We start from the raw sequence: 26,507 nt of genomic DNA, 5'->3' as shown, positions 1-26,507 counted from the left end.
TGAACAGATGCTTTAAAAATTAATCTTTCAAAATATTTTTATAAGCATTTTAACCTTTTTTCCTTAGTGGCATGTGCCACATAAAGCAAACTTCCCATCTTGGAGATGCAGGAGAAGGCTAAGCCGTGGATGGAGCCAGCCGCGGCGCGACAGAGAGTGGGAGCCGGAGCAGGATCTGGGGCCGTGGCGCCTGCTGCCTCCCCGGGCAGCTCGTTGCCGGCGGTCTGTTGGGTTTCAGTGGAAACTTCCACGTGCTGAATGTGGGTCAGCATGAGAGGTGGCCCTGGTCCTGCGCCACCAGCGTCCCATGGCAGTGAAGCGGTTAAACTGCTCTTCTGGTGTCCTTGCAAGATGAAAACTATTTTAGTCCCATGACACGAGCACTATGGGAGTTTAATGCTACAGTTCATTAAAAATGGAGGCTGGCCAGAGCCTCAGAAATACGATTCGGTAGCTTAGGCTTCCCACGTCCAGAGCACGTCGGAAGGCGCGATCTCTGCTGAACTCCTCCAAAACACGGGGAGCACTCTGATGTGAGGTTGCTGCCAAGCTCGTTCACATACCTCTTTGTTGGGGAAAACTTTTTGTAAAACGCAGGCATCTCCTGTGCTGGAGGTGCCTTGTGTGCCGTCCTCCCGGCAGAGCTGAGCCAGCTTCAGATGGAGCCAGTGCAGAGCTGATGCCTGGAGGATCCTCCCCTCCCACTGAGACCTTTACCAGTCCTGTTCAGCAATTATCTCTACCAGGCAGAATAATTTTTTTTTTAAATTTATTTCTCCCCCCCCCCCCCCCAGCAGTGTTACAACTTGTGGCTTCCTGCTTGCTGCAATAGTGTCCTAACTACCAATTACCGTGGTTGTGCCATAGTGCTTGTCACGACCCGGTACGCGGTGTGTGTTGTGTGTGTTGCTTTTTGTCATCTTCGGCGATGAAGAACTGTTTGTTTGTGTCCAGGCCAGATGCACGAGGAGCAGCATGGAAGTCCTGCTGTATCTGTCGAGTTTTATAGCACTGTTGAAGATACTGAAGTAGCTATTGCAGTGGTTTTCAATGGGCTTCTAATTAGAAAAGCATTGGACTAATAGGATGAGCTATAATTAGCAAGACCTGCCCTCTAGATAGCTAATCAGGGACCAGAATACAGTTGCATATCCATTCATTAAGTTTCTATATCTGCACTTTTGTAGCAATTTGTTTAACCTATTGGACCCTTTTGGGGTGCTTAAAATAATAAAACAGAGAAGATGGAATGGGCACAATCTCCCAGCTTTTGGGACAAGATGACCTCTGAGCTTGCTGGAGTTTGGTTGAGGGGGGGACAGTTTGATCCTTGGGTGGGTGTCGGAGGGGTGACCCTTTATAGCCCTTTTCCCCTGTCCAGAGAGGAGGACTAGAAGTCGGTGAGCTGTTGTCCTGCCTTCTGGACAAAAGAAAATAACTCTGCAACTTTTTGAGGAGGGAAATGACTCAGTTCTTGGTGGCTTAGCAGAAATAAGAGGCCGAGCTTCCAAGGAGTCGTCTTGGCAGCTAGTGTGCATCAATTACTGTACTCCACCTACAGCCCAGCGCCTCTTGCCATCTGCCCCGAGAGCTGACACGACGTCGTGTCAGCGTGCACAGCCCTGTGCAAGACCCGCTGCTAAAATTGTGGCTGTCAACTGATTATTTGCTATGTGCTGTGTAAAAGCAGGCTGTGATAAGAGGCATTTGACTCGGCATGTGCTGCTGGTGCAGGTACCTACCAATCCACTAGTATGGCAAAACTAGTTGATTTTTCGAACTGACCAGCATGTGCTGGCTGTGGGTTTCTTCCCTCAGTGTTTCAATAGAGAGGGAGAAGGAAGGTTTGGATATCACACACTGTATGTACAGGCTCATAAAAGGATTTTTGTAAAGCATAAACAAGCATCGGCTGTCAGAACTCTTTCTGGAGTAAGAAGCAGATAAAACACATGAGCATGTTCTTTTAGAATTATTTTTATATGCTGTCCTACAGGACAAAAACTCCTCTAAGAAGTTGTTTCCCCCTTCATTCTCTGCTTATGTGCAACTTCATGGAAGCTTCTGCAGCGAATGGTGATGTGGTCTCAGGTGGGACCGGGAACAGGGGGACAACTGACTTCATCTGTGTTATGGGGTGTGGGTGGTGGTGTACCCCAGCAAAACCTCCGACTGTATTTAGCCAGTGAATCCAGCTTGGCAGTAAAACTTGCTCTGATGTCCCTTAAGTGAAAATACCAAATTGTCACTAAATTGCTGAACTGAGCCCATGTGTGAGCATGTATGTGACTGTGGTGTCACTTCCAAAGATCACTCTCTTTGTTTGCATCTCTTAATGTTCCTGCTGCTTAAGTAATATTACTTTCATGTAGGTAACATTGGACAAATACTGCCTTGTTGGCTGCATCTTACTAGCTATTAAAATGCTTGTCCAGGGGCCTGCTGGCTTGTTGGACAAATTAAAAGCAGCAAGTTTCTTTCTGAAGATGTGTCTTCAAGTGGCATTGTCCTGCATGCATGCATGGACCCGTGCTGCTTTTGTCCAAGAAGTAAAATGGGGAGGTGGCACAGCGACTGCTTTAAGACTCGCCTGGAGCGAGCTCCTGTGGTACCGGCCATTAGGACAAACGCAGGTCTTGTAGATCTCTTCCTCCTTGAGGGAAACTGTCAGTTAGAAATGGGAACGCTGGTTCCAGCAGGTGTTTGGGTCAAACCAGAGATATCAAGAAGCAGTTGGTTTCCCCCTAGAGTGTTAATGTAAGAAGTAAAGACTAAAGAAATATGCAGTAAGAAAAGCAGTAACTTTAAAATATTTTTGTGTGTGCTTTTGTTTTTAATCTGAAAGCATCTGAACACAAGCCTGACTTACAGTTCCTTTCCTTAAAATAATAGGATGCAGTCTTCTCATCTTTCACATGCGTGCCAATGTTTAAGGACGGCTGTCTCATCCGCGAGCATGTTTTGGGTGAAGGTGGTGGGCATGTCACCAGGTATACTAACCGGCTTGTCTCTTCCCTCAGGATCCTCGCTGCAGTCACTTTCAGCCACTCGGCCTGGTCGGGATCCCACCTGGAACCCATGAACTTCACTGACAGGTAGGAGTTGTGAATAAGATGGAGGACGAGTCTCTAATATTGCACAGAGACCCCCTCTCCCTCCGTTCAGTACTGAAAATGGGGAGGTGGGCTGGGAGGGTGGGTGGAATTGTCCTCTGGTCTTTCGCACCATCAGCTCCTGCCTTGTCCAGGAGGACAAGGAAGAGCTGTAGAGGGGCTCTGAGTTTAAACTTGGATCAGAATTCGGTTCCTGTGCCTTAACCAAAAGTGGCCTTTCACTTGGCACTTAATCCATGCTTCGAAGTAGGTAAATCTCCCTAGCTTACTAAGGGACAAAGAAGTTTCACTTCCTTTTAACTGGGCAGTCACAACAGCTGCACCGTATTGTCGGTCTTGAACAAGAGGAGAAGCAAAAGCAAGCACACAGAAATTCCTTCCTTGAGATTTTCTGTATATTTTGATCGTTTGTGCACAGAAGAAAAACTCTGAATGGAAGTGAAATTTCTGTAGATATTTTGTAGCTCTGGCAATGCTCGGTGGTGTAGCTAAAGTAAAGCTATCTTGATCAGCTGTCCTGTGTGTGATGGTGCTCACCTGTCCCACTGTATTGTCAAATGAAGAATTTTATAAATAGCAATTTAAGGATTTATCCTCTCCTCGCCCCCGCCCCCCCCCCCCCCCCCCCCGCATGTATCGCCAAGGCTCTGGTGATCAATTTTAAGCATTTCAGGTCTTCGCTTTTCTTCCAATCTCAGTTTTCCTGGTGTAGGTGTTGATGTCTCTGCTCATAGATTTACTCATTTGATTTACTGTGTTTTACCAGAGTCAGCTTCAGAACTAATGTTGTGCAAGCGATGAGCACCACTGATTTTTCTTTTTTTGCTATTTGTTACATAAGTTCCCAAATCTTGCAAAGTAGTGCCTTCTTTCACGAGACCGAGAAGCTAAATGAAATCATAAAAACACCTTTCAGAGGTGAAGGAGTAGGCGTGACAGTGAGAGTAGCAGAGAGTGTCACACTTGGAAATCTTGACCATAGGCATGGAAATTTCTTAATCTGCTTTCTTGTTCAGTGAGTTACCACCATAAAACACCTGAAAAACATAGCTCTGTGCAGTTGTAGAGCAGTGTGCATAAATACTATCTTATTTTGCCAATTCAACTTGTTATCAAAATAGTGCATTTTGAACCATAATTGAAACTGGTATTTAACGGGTATCCTGCACTGAGGAATCTCCATGACTTCTTTGGTAATACAAAGCCCAGACATAGTCATTAGCAGACTTCCTGCCCAGTAGTTTTAAGACAAAAATAGATCCATAAAACTTGGGGGAGAATTCAGGTCAAAAAATCCCTCGTGTAGTGGCTGTACCCTCTAAAAACACCTCTTTAAACCCAAAGCAGTGGACCGTAGAATTAATACAATTTTAGCATTCTCTTTAAAAGAATTAGAATATTGATTGGTAAACAAGAAAATTCCTTAGTTGTTTTGATCTTTCTTTTGGTACCTTGTCCTTTGTATCCACTTACACCAATTCCCTCTATGATCGTACTGAGGCTGTATTAAATAATTTGTATTGGGTTGAACATGAATCCAGAGCACAGCACTTCTTGGAGAGGAGTGATGCTGAAGCCAGTTTGGATGGTCTGTGTGCACAGAGAGCCTCCCTTCTCTTTAAGTTTTTAAAATGCAGAAAAAAACCCAAGGAATTGCCTGTATTATAATATGCACAGCATGTGGCGCTGGAAAAGCTGATTGTTGTTGTGACTGAGTATTTAAAGATGCTAATTTTGCTGCTCTTGCATTAAAATAAATGAACCAACCTAGATCCCTCCTCTAATAAGAAGCATACATTAAATGGGGAGGGGGGTAGAAGAAGGGGAGAGGATCTGCTTGCAATCTATGGTGCCGTTACTTAATATTTAAATCTGTTCCCATCAAATAAAAGTTTAAATCAAGTTGTAGTCCTTTAAGTGGAAGGTTTTATTTTTGAGTCAAAGTAAATACTAATAAACAGTTTTTAATGATTAGTTAATATCTGTGAGAATCGATGTGCCTAGAGAATCCATACCTTGAAGAAAGGCAGAGTCTTTCTCACCGAGGCGGAGTCAGACCGTGCGCTTCTGATAATAGCTGGTGTCTTTTAACGAAATGACTTTGATTTCATTCTTCTTTGACTGCCTCGTGTGAGGGTGGTTGAATTCCCCCAGTAAGCTCAGGGGTGACAATGAACCAACTCCATACTGAACTGTGCAGTTCATTCCTGAAAACTACAGCTATGAATCACGATCACAGAGCATGCGAAAAACTGGCATCGCTTTGCAGAGCGAACCAGGGAATCTGTGTCATTGTGGCAGGACTGAGAAGGGAGGGTTGGGGTTTGGTTTTTTTTTTTTTGTTAGGCTGGATACTCCAAGTAAAGAATAGCAACACTAGTAAAAGGTATTTGGAAAAAAACCTGATATTTTTATGCAGTCTTTTTAGTTGCTTTATTATAATTTTTTCTAAGATCACCTTGATAGTGAACAGTTCTCTGAAGTTCTTATAAAAAAATTAGCAAATTACTAGATTGATTTTTACAGGCAGCAGCTATTTGCCATTTACACAGCTACAGGTTTAATAGAATCTGTGGCACATTGAGCTTTGTGTTAAGAATTGTGAATGCTTCTCTCTCTCTGTTACGCAGAGCCCTTAGATAGTTGTTAGACTCCACATTAATAAATGGAGCCAAACTCAGCCCTGATAGGGATTTTTAAGGTGAGTTGACACAAATGCTGTGGAAAGCAGAAGGGTGACTCCTAGTGCAGTGGGACTTCAGCTACTGAAGTCCCGTTTCTGGCCCAATACAGAACTTCATGTTTGTGGTGCTCCAAGCTTGACTTCAGTGCCTTTCTACAAATGTTTATCTGTTCATTTTAGTAAATATTTAGTCAAACCCAGGCTGAATTGCTTCCTACTGCACTATAATGACTGCGAGCAGTTGCAACGTGGGCACGGCGTGTGTCTTAGTGCCTGGTCACTCAGATGGAAATAAAAGCAGCTTCTGCAGGGCTTGAGGTGCAGAAGGAGCTGCTGCAGGTGCTCCCCTCTGAAGCCGGCCGCTTGGAGCAGCCGTGGGGATGTCGTGGCTGTTTTCAGGGCAGCGTAGGATTCTGGTACCCCACATTTTGGCTGTTTTCCTTCAGTGATTTGTTGGGCTGGTATCCCTGAAATGATGCTTTCCTGCTGGTGGACCGCTTTGCTGCTGTCCCCTGGCCAGCGGAGAACTTTCCTCTGCTGCCTCCAGATGCCCGACACTCGTGGCACGGAGGAAACTTCTGTGGGGCTCCGTCTCCTTTTAATTGCAAGTACTTAACAGTCCTAAGCAAGCTCATTTATTTTTCCCTGAATGCTTAAAGAAGGGGGAAATAATAATAATAGTAAAAAAAAGAGAAGCAGGACTGCACAGCCGGGAGGTGCTGTGGTGGCCGGCTGGCGTGAGCACATGCAGCTGAGCAGCGTGGGAGCCCGGCGAGGGAAGGGTTAAGGGCTGCCATTTTGTTATGTAACACCCTTAATGGACATATCAGTGAATGGCACCAAAATGGCAGGGCTTAACCCTTGGTGGGCTGCAGTGCTCAGCCAGCCAGGGGCTGGGAGCCTCTCCCCGCTGGGAGCAGCGAGTGGGCTGCAGAGCAGGTACCCTCCTCTTGTCCCTTCTGCTGAAGGAGGCTTCAGCACTTGCAGTTCTTCTTCTTTTTAGGTCTCGTGGTGTGGAAATAATGGCTGAGATAGCAAAATGATCAACCCACCTCTGGCTGCTGTCATGCTTTTTGTTGCCTTCACCAGGGAAGGGATGGATTTTTGGTTGCCCAGTTGAATTTGGGTGCGGGGTGATTTTTTTTTTTTTTCCCCAACCTACAAAATAACCAGTGTTCTTGTCCTACTGCTGTTGCATTAGTTTAGTCTTTAAAAAAGTGAAATCTAGTTCTTACTTTGGTTTTCTAAAGTTTATTTTTCTAAACATCTACGTGATAAGGTCATGAACTTCTGTGTGTGTGCATGCGTATGCACGTTTATATGCATGCACACATGAATACACAGGCACACAGTAGTACACAGGCACACACACACATATGTAAAAATTCTAATGACTTTTTCCAGGACATGTCACTTGCGGCTTCGTGATCAGTGTATACATAGGAAAAAACGCTACTTACGGCATAACAAGAAAATAAGCTCAGCTGAAACAGTGGCTTCTCATTGAAACTTTTTACATCCTGCTATGAGAAACTAATTTCTAGGCATTGTGAGCAGGGTGCGTGGATGATCCAAGGTGACTGCATGGGCTGTGCTTGCAGGAGGCCTGTCTGGTGTGCACATCAGATCTGTGCTGGGTGCGAGTGACTGTTCAGAGTCAGTAAGTTTTCGATCAACTACCTTTAGAAAATACTCACTGAGGGGCATTGAATGTGTCTTAACCTCCCTGTTTCCTTCTCTGTAACCTTGTCTTTTTTTTTTTCTTTTTCTTTTTTTTTTTTTTTTTTCCCCTCTTTTGCTGTAAAAGTTTCCAGATCATGCTGGGGAAGAAGGCTGTCAATACTTGCTTTTGGCTTCCAAAAAGAGCAAGTATGGGTTAGCGTGCGGCTGCAGTGGGATTCGAGCCTGTTTGCAGATGATCTGCGCTGAACCCGTATCTGCTGCTGGCACTCGCCAGCACTGCTGATGTCTCTAGCATAGCGTCGGGATGTAATTTTAACTTCAGTCCTTTTAACTTCAAACCACCGAGTTGTGCTAAACAGTGAAAAGCAGAACTACTTCTCTGTGAAGGAATTGCTTGGAGTTTGTATGAGGAAGTTGTAAATCACAAACGGGAGAGGAGGTGATATGGATAACTCTGAATGTGATGTGGGGAAAAGTGGAAGTGTACATGACAAACAGCAAGCAAAGTGCTTTTTTTTTTTTTATTGTTGTTTTGTCTTTGTGTACCATGTTGGTGTTCTCTGTGTGCTTGTGCATCCAACCTGTTCCGGCTGCTGCCCCAGTTGCCTGTTCGTGCCCTGGTCAGGCAGCAGCCGGGTGAGCCGGGCATGGCTTCTGCAGCTGCTTGGGTTTATTCTGGACTGGACCGCACATCTGGAAAAATCAGCATAAAGTAATTCATTTCCCAAGTCTTAAACTGGAACTTTGAGTTTTTTCCTCTTCTGTAACTTTTCCCTGCAGCAGCAAAAGCAAGCAAGAGCAGGTGATTGCTTCAGCACCCCCAGCCCTTTGCAAGGGATTGGGTGCTATGTCAAGGGTGTCCTACACATCCTTGCTGGAAAAAACACTGGCTGAGTTAAACCAGGTTTGTTGTCTTGGTCTTGCTGCTCTGCTCATTGGAGGGAGGAAGGGTTTGGAAAATGGCAAGAGAGCTCTCTTGACCCTTTTCCCAATGGAAAGCATCAGGTGGCATCACAAGCATACATGATGTTTACCAGGCTAGCATAAATAGGTGGTGAACTCAGGAGGTTTTGGGTTTTTCCTGTTGTCAGTGCGCTCAGAGGGCAGTGGAGCTGCATGGAGGAGTTTTTGGCAAGGCTTCAGGGTGACCAATGTAATGGCCTGCAGTCCGAGGAGTTTACTGCATTTTATATGGTATACTAAACTGCCTTTTGAATTGATCGTAGTAGTTAATCTGTTACAGTGATAGCACTTACCACTGAGTATTTGCTGCTTCGGTCCCGAGCGTTCCGCCCCAAGCTATGCCATTCCTTGTAATAAAAAGCAGAACCTTCCATAAAACTTAAAATTTACTGTGTAATCCTTACTTTCTTTTCCTTCTTTCAAATAAAAGGTATAGTCAAGTTGAACCAAAGCTGTTTACTGTTCATGTTGATGGGTTCCTTTTGCTGTTGACAGCGGGGAAGCAGAAGTGGGGATTTTGGGTGTAGCTTCCGAAGTTATAGGTTATCCTGGAAACAGCCTGAATGTTCTGAAACATCTAGCTGATTTATTCTCATCTAGTGGAACCAACTGGTGAAGGGGTGATCTCAATAAATCCAGCAGACTTAAGGGCTGGTCACAGAGTGTACTGGTAAGGTGCTGTTTAATAGTGCTGGGAAAGCCTCATGTGAGGACCGGCATGCCATCCTCGGGTGCTGGGGATTGCCAGATCTGCCATCAGGAGAGAGCTTTCTTCCCAGGTGGGTTTGGGTTTCTCTTACCTCCTCCTGTCACACAAGGAGCTGCTCGCGTCCTCTCCGTGAACGAGGACACCGTCCCTGCTGGTGCAGGTCTCTGCAGGTACCCTCTTCCTCCTCCTCTCTTCCAGGGCACCTGTCTGGTTTTAACCTTTTCCTACAGACCTTGAGTTTAGGCTGCTTTGGGAAGTGTTTTCTAGTCGGCTGTGTGAAACGGATCCTGCCAGGGACTCACCTAAACTGTGCACTTGCTTCTGGATGCCCTCTGACTTGCAGGAGATAGGGCCCAGTAACCCAGGTGATTCCCATAAAAGACTCTGATGTTACCAGTTTTCATCTTTTTTCCTGAAAAGAGAGGCAGAATAGGCTTTTTAAAGAAATCCTTCTCATTATTTTCCTCCCCTTCTCTCAGTGCCACATTAATTTGCCTTTATTTCTCTCTGCATCTGTATCCATGTTAGCAAATTGTTTTCCAGTACTATTTCCTGAAAGGGTTAAAACTATTTTAGGGAGCTTGGTTTTAGGGCTCATCTACAATAAATATGATTTAATCACTGTTGTGGTGGGGGAACTGTGCAACCAGATCTCTCTATTACAGTGAGCCTGCGCTTGCAATTTTCAGATTTAGCTGTAAAAATCTTAGTGCAATCTCATCCCAAGGTCTTTCCAGTAACGTAGATCTTCACAACACACTGTTTCGGTTGTGCTACAGATACTCTTCTTCTCTCTAGCAATCGCTGTCCCCAGTTGCTGCTTTCTAGCCTACATCGTTGCGACAAGACGCTGTGAATTTTTAACAAAAACTTGGACTGAATTGTGATTTGCAGAAAAGTTGTTGTAGCAGCAGCACTGTTCCTCGAAGGAAAACGGAGATGTCGCTTTCTGACTGTGTGAGTAGGGAATGCACAGGGAAGCTGAGGCCATTTCCAAGTAAAGTTTGTTGCTAGTGTCTGATAAGGGGACAATCATGGCGTTACAAGGAGAAATGGCTGCTTTTAGTTCGTAAAGGAACTGCAGGGTGCAAGACGCGATGTCCTTGAGAATTTGTAATAGGAGAGCGTTTTGTTGGAAAGGGACATTGTGCATTTTCATCAAGGTTGTTAATCTGTTCAGTCTGACCTTTGTAAGGAGTTTGTGTGCAAAGGGTTTGCCCCTGGAAATGCTCTGAGTGGGGTGCTTAGTGCCTGCCTGCCTCCATCACTCCAAGATGAGCTGTCTTGGTTAGCTAGAAAACAGCTGCTTCATGAAGTATTCAGTATGCATAACCCGTTTCTACATTAGGATTTTGACTGCATTAATTGTTAAAATAAAACTTAGTGTCAATATGAGATTTAGATCATTTCCACTGCTTGTGATGTTTATTCAGGTAAGCGAGATTCCACCATGAGTGCGCAGAGTTCTGCCTGGCAGCTCTGTGTGTGGTGTATGAAATATTGCAGTACATCTGAAGATACTGCCTTTCCGTATCCCAATCAAAACTGGGAAAAACGAAGGAGTAGAAATACAGTGTCATGTAAACGTTCTTCAAGTTTGGAGCCTGAGTGCCTGAAGTGCCGCTGTAGCTCTTGGATCAGCACAGGCTGCTGGAGTTGCTGCTTCTCATCACTGCGAGGTTGGAGAATATGAAGATACTGAAAATAAACCCAGATCAGGGTTTAAGGAGGTTTCCTACTGACTAAGCAGTCTTGCTTCAAGAAAGTCATTGTGATTAATAGCGCATCTCTGTATACGTAAGCTGGGCGATAGCTGGCCGGTCCTTTGTTTTAGCCCTGGGTTCAGATGCGTTTGCACCAGGTTAACAGGAATAAGATTTGCGATTCCTGGTCAGGCTGCCTGATCGGCTCGTTCAGGCGGAGAAGCAGTTGACATGCTGCCGTATTGTCAGCAGAGATACTTAAACTGAGGTACTATTGCAGTTAAAAGCTGTGCTTTCAGAGGGCTGTCTGAGGCAGAGTGGGGTTTGGAAAAGGCTGCTGCCTGTCAGCTGGGGTACGCTGAGCTGCGCCGAAAATCTCCGTGCTGCTGGCTGCCTGCCTGGGCTGTGCGCTGTTTACTTGCTTTCATAAATACCAAAATTAACTTAGCCTTTCTGTAAAACGCACCTTTCTTCCATTATTGTAAGTTCAAGTGTGGTCACACTGTAAATGCAGATCAGCCGAGGGGAGGCACTTTGTGTATTGACTATGATTTTAATTCCCCCCTCCCACCCAACCCCCCCCCCTTAAAAAAAAAAAAAAACCACCATAGATTTCATCGAACACCATGCAAAGAAACTTGTGGTCACTTGCATGGGGCTTACACTATCAAAATGGCAATTTCACATAATGCTTCTGTGACATTGTTGAATAATGGGGTGGTGGGGGTGAGCAGAGGTTACTTATGTTGCATAATTATGTTAATCTCTCACCGCTAAAAACATTTCAAAGACTTTGTTCAACTATTGTGTGTTGGCTTTACTCTTGAAATCCATTTTAAAAGGAGGAGGAAAAAAAAAACTGGGATGGGAGGAACACTCAAAATTAATTAATTAATTAAAAAGATGAAGGGGGTGTGTGTGGTGTGTCTTTCTCTCCCTCTTCCCCCATGCCACCCCCTTGGTGCCTGGTGTCCCCAAGCACCCGGAGGGGAGCAGTGGGTGCCCGAGGAGGCGGAGGAGGGATGCTCCGGGGTGCCTGGCCGGCGGCAGGGTTAGCCCCGCTGCGGGTTGCCTGCCGCCGGCTCAGACTGGTTTCTGGAAAGTGCTTTGTCTCGCAGGCTGCATCCTGGGAAGGGTCATGTGGAGCCCAGTGATGTCATGGGATCAAAGCCTGACTCAGCTCCGCGTCTGATGGATGGGTGTCCGCAGGTACCGAAGTGCGGGCTGAGATGTCAGAGCCCACCAGGAGCAAAACTTCCTGCGCCTCTGGCAGGCGAGGAGTTAAGCCTGGTTCCCCTGAGCCCAGCGCTTCCTCTGCTGCCTGGAAAAGCCTGGCTCCTTCACCAGGAGGGGAGAAAGTCTCAACTTGAGTATTACAATGGCAGTGCCTTAGCGCCTGGCGGCAGGCTGTCAAGAAATATGGAAGCCTCTCTTCACGCAGGGTGTGGTGGTCCTTTTCCCCATAGTGTCTGATTCCCGAAACTTGCAATCAGGCTTAGGTCCTCAGAAAGACATGGCAGCAGTCCCAGGGAGATCCTAATCTAGAATTTAGTAATTGCATTTATTTGCATGTGAGGCAAATACATACATTCTTCCTGCCTTTTGGTAAAGAGCCAAACTTTTTTCGTCGTGGGGGTTTGTATATTCTCCTGTGCTCTAATGCAGGGGTTTTTTGTGTTTTTGGTTTTTTTTTTTTTTTCTCCTTGGTTATTCTAGTTTTTGCTCAGTGAGGTTTGTGTGTGTGTTCTTGTTTTGGTTTGGTTTTTTGTTTGTTTTTGCGTAACATAAAAAAGTGTAAGTACAGTGATGCCGGGTGCTTAATAGCTTCAGACTGAGATGTATTTTGAAGATAGGGTAAGTGAGCATACTGGCAAAACTTTTATTGCTCTTTCTGAACTTCTTTTGCAGTAACCACTGTACTTTGCCCTGTTTTGAAATTAAGGTGTTTTGTCCAACTTACTTTTTTTCCAGTGTACTTAACTCGTTTGTGTCTCCTCTCTCCCCAGAGCCTCACAATGACAGAGGAAGCATGCAGGACACGAAGTCAGAAACGAGCATTAGAACGTGAGATAACGCATAACGATGTGGACAGTAAAAAAATAAAAATGGAGAAAGGACTATTAGGAACAGATATAAATGCTGAAGGTGACATGAAAATAAAAACAGATCCTGGAGCTGGCAAAGTGCAAGGATTATTAAAAAGTGGAGAGGTGAAAGCAACCATTAAAGTGGAGGTTCAGACGGGAGATGAGCCTGTGGACATGAGCACCTCCAAAAGGTGAGTTACGACCTACGTGCTGCAGTTGCACTGTAACATTTGGGATACCAGCACAGTAAAATGTGGTTAGATGGCACTAAGAAGTTGTTCTCTGCATCTTCAAGGTAGAGAGAATTAAAATTTTATGTGTCTGTTGCAGCTCTGGCTCTTCACGTGAGATTCAACAGCTACTTCTGTATAACTTCCTTACTGATTTTTCTTCCACAAGCTTTGACGGCAGTGGCAGCTGTGATGAGCAGCTGAGTAAAGAAACACAGTCTTGAATAGAAAAATGTACAAGTTACAAAGAGGATGCGCTTTGAGCTACTGATTGAGATTTATGTGAGGAAGAGTGGTTTGGGTTTTTTTTTAATTGAGCTGTGATATAGGAAAAATAATAGATTATAATTGTCTAAACAGAGGAGTTTTAATTGCAACTTGATTCTTCCTGACAGAGCAGTTTGTATGGATAAGTCTGACTTTCTTTTCGAAGTAACTTGTGGATTTTGACACTAGAAGTGTTATGAAAAGACAGCACCTGTCTGCAGCAATTCTCTGTAGGACAAGTTCTTAATACTTTTTTGAAAGTCCGGCCTTCTTAAGATGTCTGAATTTTGACATCTGAAAGCATGAATTCAAAGGTCCTTATCACTTTGGAGATTTTTATTCCTACAAAAATGTAAAGCTTTTCCTTTGACTTGTATATGAGACACACACATGAATTGGGTGGTTCTGACATACAGATTTATGGGCATATTTAAAGCCAGATTCCAAATCTTCTGCCCTGTTTCTAACCACAGATTCTGGCTGTACCAGCATAAAAGTTTTGTGGCCCTGATGTTGGCCCTTCAAGGTCTTGCTTTTTTCTTTGTAGTGCAGTAAGACGCAATAGATTGAGCAGGAAGTCTAGAAGCCTCGTTTATTCCTGGTTCTGACACCAGCTGATGCTGGAGTGGTAATACGTAAGAACTGAGACCTGCCTGTCTCTCCAAAATGGCTTAAACAGCTCTCAGAGTAGTAAATCTGTGTTCGCTTGGATGTCAGCTATTACAGCAGTGCAGATTTGAGGTGTGAAACTGAAAACATGAGATCCTTATCACCTGCGCAGGAATTATTGGGAGGAGGGGCGCTTATGGGTGCTGCTAAGCAAATGGGTATCTTTGATGTTTAATGGCAATTCATCTGTAAACTTTTCCAAACTTTTGATGCTTTTTTTTTAAGAAAAACTTAGACTGCAAGAGCCTGATTACTTTATCCAAATACTGCTTTAGTATATGTAAAACAAGACCTCTTCCATCAGCGTGATTGAGGGAAGGTGATAGTTTTCAGCTTTCTCCATAAACCTTCTGCCAAAGGGACAATTATCTGAGTTGCTCAGTTTGATATTTAGGAGGTACTTATGTCTTGCACAGAAGCAGTTAATTGGGGTAATGGATGACTTCCATGTCAAGCAGTTGTATTGTGCTGACTAGGTGTAAATCTCTAAAGGTGTCTTTTGGTGTAATCGCTGCCTGCTAATTAACACAGGTATGCGTGCTCTTTTTTTGAAGAATATCTAAAAAGATTGCTCATACCAAAAATTGAATAAATTAGAATCAGGTATTCTAACTCTTTTGTTGCAGTACTTGCCCCCACATGCATGTGCTCTCTGTGAATTTATAGTATTTTTGAAATGTGTGCCAGTGTTTCTGCTCTGTTGGTGTCTGTTTCTGTTGCAAGACGCACAAACAGAATGATGAACAAGGGGTTGTACGCTTAACTTCCCAGAGAGCATCTGGAACAATAACACCTATTTACATGAGATGAGAGAACATCCTCTCTCCGTACAGCGTTCTTATTTCAGGTGGTAATATGATATTGTTGTATTCAGTTTCGGCAAGGAGGGAGAAGAGGCTTCCCCATACAAAAAAGATGCTTGCATAAGGAGGCAGTCTGATATCAAGTCTGCTGAAGTCTATCATAATAAGTATAATTAAGAATTTCATGAGGCTTTGGATAAGCTCTTTGGATACTGTTTGTAAGCTGGAACACCTTTAATAACACATGTTTGTATAAAACTCAATAGAGAGGAATTAAACCTTGGGTCATCTCAAATGACAAAAATGAGCCTGAATGATTCTGCAAACTTCTGGAAGTAAGGCAGCAGCTTCCCAGGCTCTGGGGCTCTGCTCCTGCGTCATGGCGGTGCCCGTGGTCCGTGCGTGGCTCCGCTCCCGGAGCATAAACGTGGCGCTGAGCAGCTGACCGGCCTCAAGATGCAAATATCTCCAAGCAAATGCAGTCTGAGTCTGGAGATGCCTGTGATACAGAGGAAGCTTGTCTCTGGATGAGTCTGATCCCTTGCATGTATAAGAATACAATTGGCATTTGTAGGGAAGGTGGATCTTAATTTCATAAGGATAACTTTTTTTTTTTTTTAAGTGTAGGACTTACCTTTCCAGACCTTTGATCTCTAGAGGAATTTAGCTTGCAGCTTTCATAAGACCTGTGTCTTTAAAGCAGTAGAGCTGATTTTCTGAGGAGATGAAAGAAGAGCTGTTGCTTAAAATGACTGAACTGCTACAAACTTTTTTGGTAAAATTCATGCTTAGTGATGTGTGGTGTTTTGGCTTTTAAACTTCCTTAATGCTTTTAGAATTGAAAACATAATATTTTCCTTGGAAAAGGTGGCCCAGCAATAATCACAGTTTAGCTGACATAAAGCTGATTGAATGGATTATCTTTCTGAAATCAGTTGATTTTCAAGATTTGAAATACAAACCTGGCAATATCTCTGCGTTGAACTTAAAAATATATTTCCTTTAATATTTTTTTTTTCCCTAAACCTTGAAGTTAAATTTAAAAATAAGATCTGGTTTGAGCACATTTTCTGATGCCAGAAGAAACAGGAGAAAGTCTGTAGTGGTAGAAGAAGTCTTTGATGAGAGGTCACACAAGGCCAAACCAAAATCTTGCTCCTCTGCCTGGCGTTTTTGCAGCACTGGGAGCTAGCTGCGCTGGTGTGTAATTATCCTAGACCTACTGCGGAGAGGGAATGGGAGGAAGGAGAGTCCTCCCCCCTTGATAAGGACATGTCTCGTTTGCGGTGGGATGGTAAAATAGTGTAACATAAATCACTTTGCTTGTGAGTACCCTGATTTACATGAGTATGGGTGCTGGAGGGAAAGAACATTTGTCAGACCTGGTTGAATCCTGACATCTTACTGTGCTTTCAAGCTCTGCTTTCCCTTTCCTCTGTTCTTCATCTCTCCTCATTTCTTTCCATCCCCTTAAATGCATGAGTTTCCTACCACATTTGCCCTGCGTTGAGCATCAGTTGCTTCCAGCTGAGTCTGGGGCTTTCTCCTGGAGCCGTTCTTGGATCATACTGCCTGCTGCATCACGTTGCATTTACTGTACTCCAGATGCAGCTCCCTTCATCTATGCTATATGTTCTGACCATCTTCCAGGTTGTTTTTTTTCTAGTACTATTTCTTGAATCATACAAAATGAACTAGTTGCATACACAGTGCTGGTTAAGCTCATGATTTCTGGTGTACTCACAGTTAAGGTTTGGCAGAGACCACAAGTGATCTTTCTGGACACAGTCGTGTAACTGGCTATCTGGATGGGAGCTGCTGTCCTCAGACAGGTCTACGAGGACAAATTGTCCTCTCTTCTGGACCAAAAGTGTCAGGATCCTTCAGGAGCAGTGTACTGTTATCCCAGTTGTAGGAAAACCTTGCTCATAAATAGAGGTGTGGGGTGTTTACGGGCAAGGATACTACTTGACCCTGTAAGCAGCTGTGTTGTGCTTGGTTGTTGCACTGTGCTATCTTAAATCCTCAAAATTATAGTAACTCTCCAAATAGATAACCTCAAAATATGTTTTATTTTAGAATTCCAAAAAGCAAGGCTTCTCAGTCATACCAGGAAAGCGAGTGAGAGAGAGAAAATGGTTTTGTCACAGCACACAAGTGTGATGGCAATGGTGAGGGTGATACTGTTACTAAAACACAAATATAAGAGTTGGCTTCTATCTATCTATCCCCGGTTCTTACTTAGTCTTGATAGCAATCTTGGGATGAACGTGTCCTTTGTAAAGCAAACTGGAAAACTTTTTAGGCAGTTGAACATCTTGCAATTTTTCCTGTCTTTTCTCTATTTGCCAGGAGTGGTAAACTAGCATATTGTGGCTTGATCAAAAACAGTTTAAGGCTGGCTGATAAACGAAATTATTCCTACAGATTTTGTATCATTTGGGGTCTTATTTTTTAAAAAAAAAAAAACAACAACAACAAACAAACAAAAAGCCCTGCATTCCAAACCACTATATGTATTGTGTCATCTTCTCACATTAAGCTACAGAGTCTGGATTTTCCTTCCAATTGAAATAAAAGTCTGGATAAGCCAAAAAGTCTGTATTTGATACATTTGGTTTATTTTCCACAAAAATTGCTTGCACCCATCTGTTGTCTCCTGATGTGTGGTATGCACAAGTATCAAATATACCCACAGCTTTAAGATCTTGCTGCTTGAAATTACAAGTGAGCTGGCCTGACTTAAGCCACTGCTTGTTTGCTTAAATGAAAACTGCCAGGAAGGATGAGAGTGAAGAGTTTGTAGGCATCCCTATAGTTAGTGCTCTCAGACAAATAATCTATCTGAACTCCTTAGTTGCTTTCATTTCAGGTCTTGCTGGTTATGATTTGTGTGCTTGACAAATACTGCACTGCTCTGGAACCCCAGAATCATCATATTCTCCTTTTGTTACACGGGATAATTAAAAATAACATCTAATAGAAATTGTTCTGAAATTGTATGAAAGTTGGCCTAAAGGCTGTGCTCTGAATGGTCGTGTTAGGGTTTCGATGCTAAATTTTGGTGCTTTGAAGGATTTTAGATTGGTTTGGGGTTTTTTGTTTTGTTGGTTTTTTTTTTTTTTTAAATCTGGCCAAATCACATTGAAACCTTACTAAATGAATGGATTTGACTCTGAAATTCTAACATGTTCCGAAGCACATCAGGATGCAGCCTGTGTTGGCTGCCCAAACTCTCCACTTTACTGGAATTTACTGGGAACAGCTTTCACAGCAGCACCAGTGAAGAGCAACAGGCTCCTCTCTTGCCATTAGTAAGCCTGGAAATATGGCACAGCCCCATACTCTAGATCTCCTTTTCAGCTTATGTACGTTGTGTCTATGCCTCCTGGTATGTGTTGTACTAAAGGATATTGTGACAAAATTGATGCCAAAGTTTCTTGGGGAATTTTAATGTTTTATTTTAAATGCAGACATAGTTTGATTAAAGTTCCTTCCTTTATGTTCAGAGGAAGGGATGAAGTTTGTTTTGCTTCAGTTTTGCACCACAGTCACTAGATCCATTGCAACTTCTTTGATTCATGTAGATAAAACATCTCCAGGAAAAAAAAAAATTCCCCACTGCATTGCTTTTTCTTTCCTTGTTTGTCTTCCTTCCTTGCCAAATATTTTTGGATGAGAGTATACAAGAGATTGTTAATGGACTGAGGCAAAACTGTTGCATATTTGCTAATGCAGATTAAGCTTTAGTTTGAATAACAGTTGTGATGTTCCCTTCGGTTACCTGCAGATGGGCAGAATATGTTGGGATACCAGAGGATGGGGCTATATAGGTCTCTCTTGCTCTGCAGTGGGGGATTTCATATTTTGGGTCAGTAGTTCTGTAACTTTAACCAAGTGAGCAGCATTGCATTGATTTTTTTTTTTTTTTTTTTTTTTTTGGAAGAGTGATCAAAAGGGCATTTTAGAGCATGGGTAAGATCTGGTCTGTAAAAGGAAGATTATTTTTTGTGTAATGCTTCTGGATCAGTATGAATGAATGCAAAGGCTGCTTGTTGAGATACAGGAGCTCTTCTGTTAATGTTGTGAAGCTCTCTGTAAGCTGCAGCACGAGTCCTCTGAAATTAAACCCTCTACCAGAGCCAGTAGTTCCTGGGTGTCTGTTTTTCTCTTACTAGTGTTAAGTTTAAACTTTGTCTTCCTTGGTCATATTTCATTGAAACTTCTGTCTCACAGGAGGGTGAATCTGTTAGAAAAGTTTGAGTCCATCTCAAGATACCTTAGACCTCGGATGTATCATCTTCACAACAAAAACTTAATTAATCTTCCTCTGGCTCAGCTAAGTGGAAGCAGACCTCCAAGGCTGGATTCAGCCACCTGACCCTCTTTTCTTCAACAAATAAATACACAGTGTCCCCATGGGAAAGTGGCTTTTTTTGTTTGGTTTGGTTTTTTCTGGAATAGTTGTTGTGCTCTGAATTGCTACAGGATGCTCCAAGACACTAAGGAAAACTCTTGAGTAGCGTGACGCGTCTGTCCTTATGCTTTGAGGATATTGGAGGAAGCATGGCCTTTTTCTTAGGGTACTTAGGAGGTCTGCATTTGATTCCTTACACAAACTTTCTGCAAGGTCTCTGTTGAATTGTGTTTTATTGCTGTGGATGCTTAAATGGGTGTACGTAACTGGGCAGCAACCCTGCTTTCATCTTCTAGCGTAGAGTCCAAATGATTGAGACAGCAACACTTAGGAAAGCTGAAGGGAGAATAATGGAACTATGTCTTTATTTAGCTAAAGGATATGCCTGATGGCTTCAGAGGATAAAGGTCATAGTATCGGGGCAGTTATCCCAAATTATTAACTGCTGGTGGCAGTATTTTTCTGAAAGTGGTGATATTTCCATTGTCTTTCTTATTTTGAAACATCTGCTTTGAATTTTTTGCTTTACACACAGGCTAACAAAAGAGTAAAGCAAACTCCTTTTTGAAGGAAGATTGTTTTGCAGAGTTCTGGTCTACATTTCTGGAGTTCAGTCTTGTGCCGCCTCATTCACTATGCAGTTGGTCGTGCTGCTGAGGATCTAAATCCTGTAATACTGAATATGAGTCAACTTGGTTGCTGTGGTCAGTATGTGTTGCCTTAAAAAATATATAGTATCTCCCCGCTGCAAGAAGGGTTTTCCTCTGTGAGGTCGCATGTCAACAGACTCGAAGTTGGTTAGATAGCCGTATCTATTTAGGACCATCTAATGCTTTTGTGAAAATACATGATTTTAAAACTCTGAAGTTAGTGGTTTCTAATGCAGCTTTTATTAGATCAGCATCTTATAACATAGCTGTCAGGAGTATCATAATGTATCTTGCAAAATGGAGAAATTGCACAGGTTCGGGGAAGCCCTTAGATGAAGTACTGTCAGGCTAGCGACCGGCGATCCTGGTCTTGTCACCTCCTGCTTCACAGCCTGAGTTAAAGATGGGTTTTACTGCAGAGCTGTTAAGGGCAAGGTTATATTTCCTAGTTCCAGATTTCATATCGTGGTCCTACAAAATGCCCTAGGCAGCATTTTTTTTTTTTTTTTTTGTGAAAGCAGTGGTATCTTGCACAAGTGCAAGGAGGTAACTAGGGGTACCCCCTGCAGCAGACGGGATCCCTGATCCAGGCTGCAATAGCTCCTTATTGGAGGTGCTGTTAGTCCATCTCGGGAAGGGCCTTGGGGGAAGGTGCGTGTGGTATCATGGGTTGGCCAAGCAGCCGCTGTTCGCCTTGGCTGGGCAGACAGACCTCCATCCCGAGCTCCCGGTGCCCTGGCCGTGGTCTGTGGGCTGACGAGAAGCGTTTGGAGCAGCTGCCGGTGCTTGGTCCTGCATCGAGAGCGTGAGCGGCCGCTCTTCCTCCACGCTGCCCGGCTCCCCGGCCAAGCGATCCCAGGCTTGGATGGCGGGCTGCGATGTGCGCTCCCCCTCCTCCTAAATTTTGGTGTGGTTTTTTTTTTTTTCAAAGGTTAAGAGTATTCAGATTGCTGACGAATGCAAACTGGTGTTGATCGCACGTCGCTGCAGATGCCTTGTCATTCTGTTCTCGGCATGCGTCGTTGGAACTACTTCAGGATTAAGATTTTCCTCCTTGCCGTATCCTGGGAAAGCCCGGGGGCTGGCAGGCGTCGTCTCTCAGCCTGGCCTTCCTCGTCCAGCCTGAAAATAAACCGAGGAGGACTCCACGACGCAGTCCAGTGACTCTCCTGGGGCTGCTTTTTGATTATTTTTTCCTCCCCCCCCCGCCCCATTTCCCACTTATTTTCTTGAAGAACGCCAAGCGACCCTCGGTGTGGGTGCCCGTGGCGGGTAGGCGGCGGGGACCCCGCGGGCCAGGGGGGACCCCCCGGGCACGGCCGCTCCATTTTCTGTGCCGGCACCTGAGCCCGACCTCACCTCACAAAATGAAGGCCGGGCAGCACCGGCTGGGACCGGCCGTTGCCATGGTTTTCGCCGTGGCAGGTCACGTGCCCGGCGTGTCATGTGACCCGGCGGTGGCCCCCGCTCGGTGCGGGAGGGGAGAGCCCCGGTGCCGACATCCGAAGCGGGTCCAGACGCTGCCGCTTCGGCCGGTGAAAAGCCGGCCGGAGCGTGGCAGCCGTGGCTCCAGCGTGGCCCCGTTGGCAAGCTCCCGGGTTCCGCCAACCTCCCTGCGGAGGACGGCCCGGTATCGGCCGGGCTGCCCTCGCCGCTGCTTGGAGAGGGGGGCGAAGCATCGCCGATGGTAGAGTCGTCACCTGCAGCCAAATAAAATCCTTCACGCCGCCTCGTATTTGCGGATGCGTTCGGGTTGTAACGCATCGACCACGTAGCTCTTTGCAGCTTCCCTGCCTGCGGTTGTCTGGGCTGGTTCAAGGGTGGAGCTGGCGAGAAGAGCCCCTGTGATTTGGGAGTGGGCTGGTTCGGGTCGCGAACGCTGGCTGCTCCAATCCCCGTGTTTATGCAATTCTCAGCTTTTTAGGTAACTTAACTGTCCATGCTTTTCATGAGGGATTTCACCTTAAAGTTTGAGGAGGAACAGCCAGTGCCTGACTCTAGTTGAGTCTCAGTCTTTCACGTGGAGCTGCTCCAGCTGTCACCTGAAAAGGGCTCAGCAGTGATGAGCTCAACACGTCGGTGCGTTCCCTGCATGCCTGCTGTTCACCGCTGTTGGGAGAAGTGTACCGAGCCAGTTAGAGCTTGGCCCGACCCAGTTACTTCCCTGCTAAGAGTGACCTGAGCCAGTTTGGTGCATTTGGATACAGGAAAAAGCTGGAAATACTTCACCTGTGCCACTGTTAATTTTGAAACAACCCCAGAGTTTAAACGACTCCAGTTTACTGGCTTGCTGTGCCCTCTAGAGGACACTCTACTTTTTTCTTTACTCTTTCCACTAACATGGAAATTGTATTTTAAAAGCTGTTTTTTCAGTGTGTGAGGCTGGTTTCGCAGTATCCATAATACCGTTTGACCTGCTCTAAGCGTTTACTGAAGGTGTGTGTTTCACAAAGGTTATTAGGGTACACAGCTTTTCAGTGCTATTTGGTGTGAATATTCTTTGCATCACTAAATAAGATAATAAGGATTAATTTCTGTTAGATCATTGAATTCCCAATAAATGTGGCATATCAGTTAAGTCTAGAAATTGTTGTTTATAAGGTAATTGCCTGATACTTTGAAAGTACAAAGCTCATATGCCACATCTCTTACTTGTGAAGTTGCTTCATCTTGCTTGATACAAATTCTTCATGCATTTTGTCTAATGCATAACTGTAAGCCAGAAGGTTCTCACTGTAAATTTTAGTGTTCCTGCTTCTGGCTTTGGGTTACAAGAAAACCAAAACAATTACTTGTGTTATGTTCCCCTAAAATTCTTGCTGTTGGCCCTTTCTCAAGCACTGTCGTTGTTTCCTGGGCAGTGCAGAAGACTTTGCTGTCCCGTTCCTGTGAAGCTCCTGCTAAACCTCTCGGCAATCACACGCCACAAACCTTGCTCTGAAATACTTATGCTTTGTAGTTTGGAATCCCAAATCCTGGTACCAAGAGTGATCTGACAGTTACCAGCTTGTGCTGGCACTGGCATCTGTTGTCATGTCACGTCATCTCTGTCCCTATTGGTTCACGTAGTTTTAAGTTTTTGTTCTCATATGATAATCATAGACAATGGAGCTGAGAGGTGATTTATTGTCAGGAATTCAGGTGGAAGGTGCAGCCATCACTCAAGACACTGAATGTTAAAGCCAAATAAAGAGTTAATATCAGTGTAAGTCTAGACATGTTTCAGTGGTTTCCATTGAAGTTGTGTGGATGTGTCCGTCTGTGTTGAGACTGTTACGGGTTTCCACTGTTAACAGCGGAAAAGAATTTAGTAGTGTTGGTGTAGAAAGAAAATAATGCCGTGAAGTACTTAAACTTAGGTAAGTGAATAGGTGTGAATTGTTTTGTGCTGGGTTTCCTTCAGATTCAGTATCCTGAGTGATGAAAAGCCACAACTTACAATATTTGCATTAGGAAAGGAGAAGGAAAAGGGGAGTATGGTTTTGCCTTTCAGCCCATTAAAGAGAAGCAGCAAGAGACCTGTTTGTTCCTGGATTAGGGTTGGATGTAGTCTTCCCCTGGTGCAAGCAGAGCCCTGGAGAGACTCTGTGTCTTCTAAGGGGGGGTGAAGTGGCTGATGGAAAAGCTTCTAATCTGAAGGAATTCACCATTGGTATGTTTCGTGACAGAATCTTGCCTCATGGCATGCTTTTGTACTGGGAAGCTTGATATCCACAAGGAGGACAGAAATTGATTGAGCTCGTCCATGTTGCATTTATTCAGAATTTGAGAGATTTGGGATTAATCTAGCACAAGGTTGTAAATAACATTACTTTGCAGCATGAAGTAGTTGTTTGCTTATTTTTATTGACTGGTTCTCTGTCTCTTTCTTTTGATTGGCAGTGAAATAAAGAGAGAAAAGAGAGTCCCCTCACCGGATGTTATAGTGTTATCCGACAATGAACCTTCTAGCCCTAGAATGAATGGTTTAACAAAAATAGCATTAAAAGAGACCAACACAGAGGCACTCATGGTGAGTAGTCTTGTCTTGACACACTTAAGTTGTGCCATCTAGAAAGAAGAAAACACACCACTTGTTCCCACAGAGGCACCTGCAATCACAGGGTCAGGTGGATACGTGGTTTTATAAAGATGGACTTGCAAGCAGGGAATCCTGAAGCTGTTGAAGACTGATGTCTTTTTTTATTTTTTTCAGGCTCTTAACTCCTTGATTTTTATATGCTTAAAAAATGCACCTTTTTCAGAATTGGCTTTTTAGTAGACACAATGTCCCTTACTCAGCATGGCATAACACAGATTTGTTGCGGGACCCTTCATTTGACTTTGTTTACTTGTTTTGCTAGTGAAAATACCTCAAAAACTTTTTGCCTTTGAGTTCTTTCTCCGTACTCAGTTTGTGTCCATATACTGCAGGCTGTTGGTGATATTAAGACATACGTGACAATTATAATGCTGCAAGTTCTTGCTGTAACTTGTATGGTATCTATTTTTTCCCTTTCCCCCCTCCCTGTTTTCCCACCCTCTATTGCCTTACCTGTCCCTACAGAAAAGCAGTCCAGAGGAGCGTGAGAGAATGATTAAACAACTAAAAGAAGAGTTACGGTTAGAAGAAGCAAAGCTTGTTTTATTGAAAAAGTTACGGCAAAGTCAAATCCAGAAGGAGACCACTACTCAGAAGGTATTTATTTTCCTACAGATACTTACCATCTCATCTTTTGAAATGGAGCGGAAAAAATTTAAAGAACTGTGGCAGTTGCCGTAACCTATGGAACATAAGATAGCTTTCAAATAAAGCTTATCTCACTTCTCATAAAATCTTTATGAAGTTTATTGTGGTTTTCCTGTTAACGATTCCTTTTTGTGGAATTCCTTTTTTTGTCTTGCCAAGACCAAACAACAAGACAGTTTATCCTATCAGCCATTTTCAAAAGCTGGAGACCTTTTTGTTAAAACTCAGATGCATTTATGAATGTAGTATACTTCCAATTATTAAACACTCCGTCCAGTCCTTAATGCTGCATAGAGATTGCTGAAATACATTTGGAGGAGGTTCTTGCGCATAACAGATGTGCTGACAGGTAGAGTTAAAAGTGTTTGAACCCCAGGCTCTGGGAGCTGGCAGCCAAGGGCTGCGTTTTGTGCTGCATGGCAGAAGCCCAGGTCTGGATTCCGTGTCTTACCAGGTGAAGTAAGTCTGCGGTTAGCTGCATGCTTTCATCATCCAAAAAATCCAGGCAGCCCCTGGAAGGAGTGGTTCAGCCCTCCCACCCTGAACTCCTTTCCCTTCCTCCTCTCCCCACCCCTCATCTCACACAACCACGCGCAATATCCAGAGTCCTGGGAGGAGAGCTGTTTTCTTCAGAAACTAACCCAGCAAAAAAAAAATCTACCTTTTTGTCAGAGCGGTTGCCCATTCTGCTCGCTATGTGTGCTGTTCATGCTGGCACTGAAGGGTAGAGGTGGAGGGTGGCAGGAGAAGAGCAGAGGAGATTGGGAGGCGAGGGGGCGTGCGAACACCCCACGCGCTGCTATCAAGGCACAGGCTAAATTTCAAGTATCCGTAACAATAGCAACTAAACAATTTTATTTTACAGCGTGTGATGCTGACTTGATGGATTTTGTGATGGGGGCGATGTGTAGATTTAAGTGCACTTCACGGTGCAGATGGATGTTAATACAGCTCTCTTGGCTGGTTTTGGTTGTTTTATTGGCATCTTTCTCCCGGACTTCTGAGTGCTTCAGTAGATGGGATTAAAACTAATGCAAGTACCTGCATCGCTGAACTTGCTGCTGAACGCTGAGCAAATGACCTCTGGATGTTTGAACTAACTAGGGTGAAATGGCATATCCTAAACTTTAAACTTCTTAATATTTGAAATCCTTTTCCTAAACGTTTTTTCACTTTGCATTATGCTTGAACCTAGTTAGTTGAGACTAGCAGTAATGGTGGATAAGACTGAAGTGGGCTCTAAGCTGAGACTGTTAAAATAGATTTCCCCATTGCTCTGCTTTTGGTGTATAGAATCTTTTATTTTCCTGGTATCTATACTTACCTAATAATTTCTTCATTTAAATACGCATGTTGAGATGCTTGGAGGAAGAAAGGGATGGGGGAGGGGGGAAGAGTGCAGTCTTTGAAGATTCTCTTACTGAGGCGCAAGGAGGTAAACGCTTTTATTCCCTTAGCTTCTGTAATTCTGCTTACACCCTTACACTCGTCTGCTTTCTTTCTGGTTTTTCCTCTTCCAGCCTGCTGGTTCCTCTGGGAGTGCTGTGGCCACCCCTCCGCCCTTGGTGCGGGGACCGCAGAGTGTTCCTGCTGGCAAGCCGTCCCTCCAGGTCAGTGGGGTGGGCCAGGCTGCCAGGTTCAGGGCATGGAGCAGAGAAGAAGGTGCACAACACAGGAAAGACAGTCCCATCACATTAATGGCTTGGAGCCAGGTGGAATTTTTTTTTTTTTTTTTTTAAACTCCCAAAACCCCACTATAAGCTTTTTAAGAACGATTGGGGTGGGAGATAAAAGTAGGATG

General features: G+C 44.2%; 1 protein-coding gene across 8 annotated transcripts in view; it reads left to right on the top strand.

The window, feature by feature from the left end:
- Positions 1-26,507, top strand: part of GATAD2A (GATA zinc finger domain containing 2A) — a 68,341-nt gene that overhangs the window by 30,018 nt on the left and 11,816 nt on the right. For 5 of the 8 annotated variants that reach the window (XM_052802603.1, XM_052802599.1, XM_052802602.1 and 2 more), the window contains exons 2-6: positions 3,021-3,095; positions 12,861-13,132; positions 23,860-23,989; positions 24,524-24,655; positions 26,227-26,316. In XM_052802603.1, coding sequence (XP_052658563.1) covers positions 12,870-13,132; positions 23,860-23,989; positions 24,524-24,655; positions 26,227-26,316 — 615 coding nt within the window. In that variant the 5' untranslated portion in view covers positions 3,021-3,095; positions 12,861-12,869. The remainder of the gene's footprint in view (positions 1-3,020; positions 3,096-12,860; positions 13,133-23,859; positions 23,990-24,523; positions 24,656-26,226; positions 26,317-26,507) is intronic. The other 3 variants (XM_052802605.1, XM_052802604.1, XM_052802598.1) reach the window with 2 other exon arrangements.

Source organism: Harpia harpyja, chromosome 11, assembly GCF_026419915.1.
Source record: "Harpia harpyja isolate bHarHar1 chromosome 11, bHarHar1 primary haplotype, whole genome shotgun sequence".
Lineage (NCBI taxonomy): Eukaryota > Metazoa > Chordata > Aves > Accipitriformes > Accipitridae > Harpia > Harpia harpyja.
Note: the sequence above shows the minus strand (reverse complement) of the source record. Positions and strands in the feature narration are given on the sequence as shown.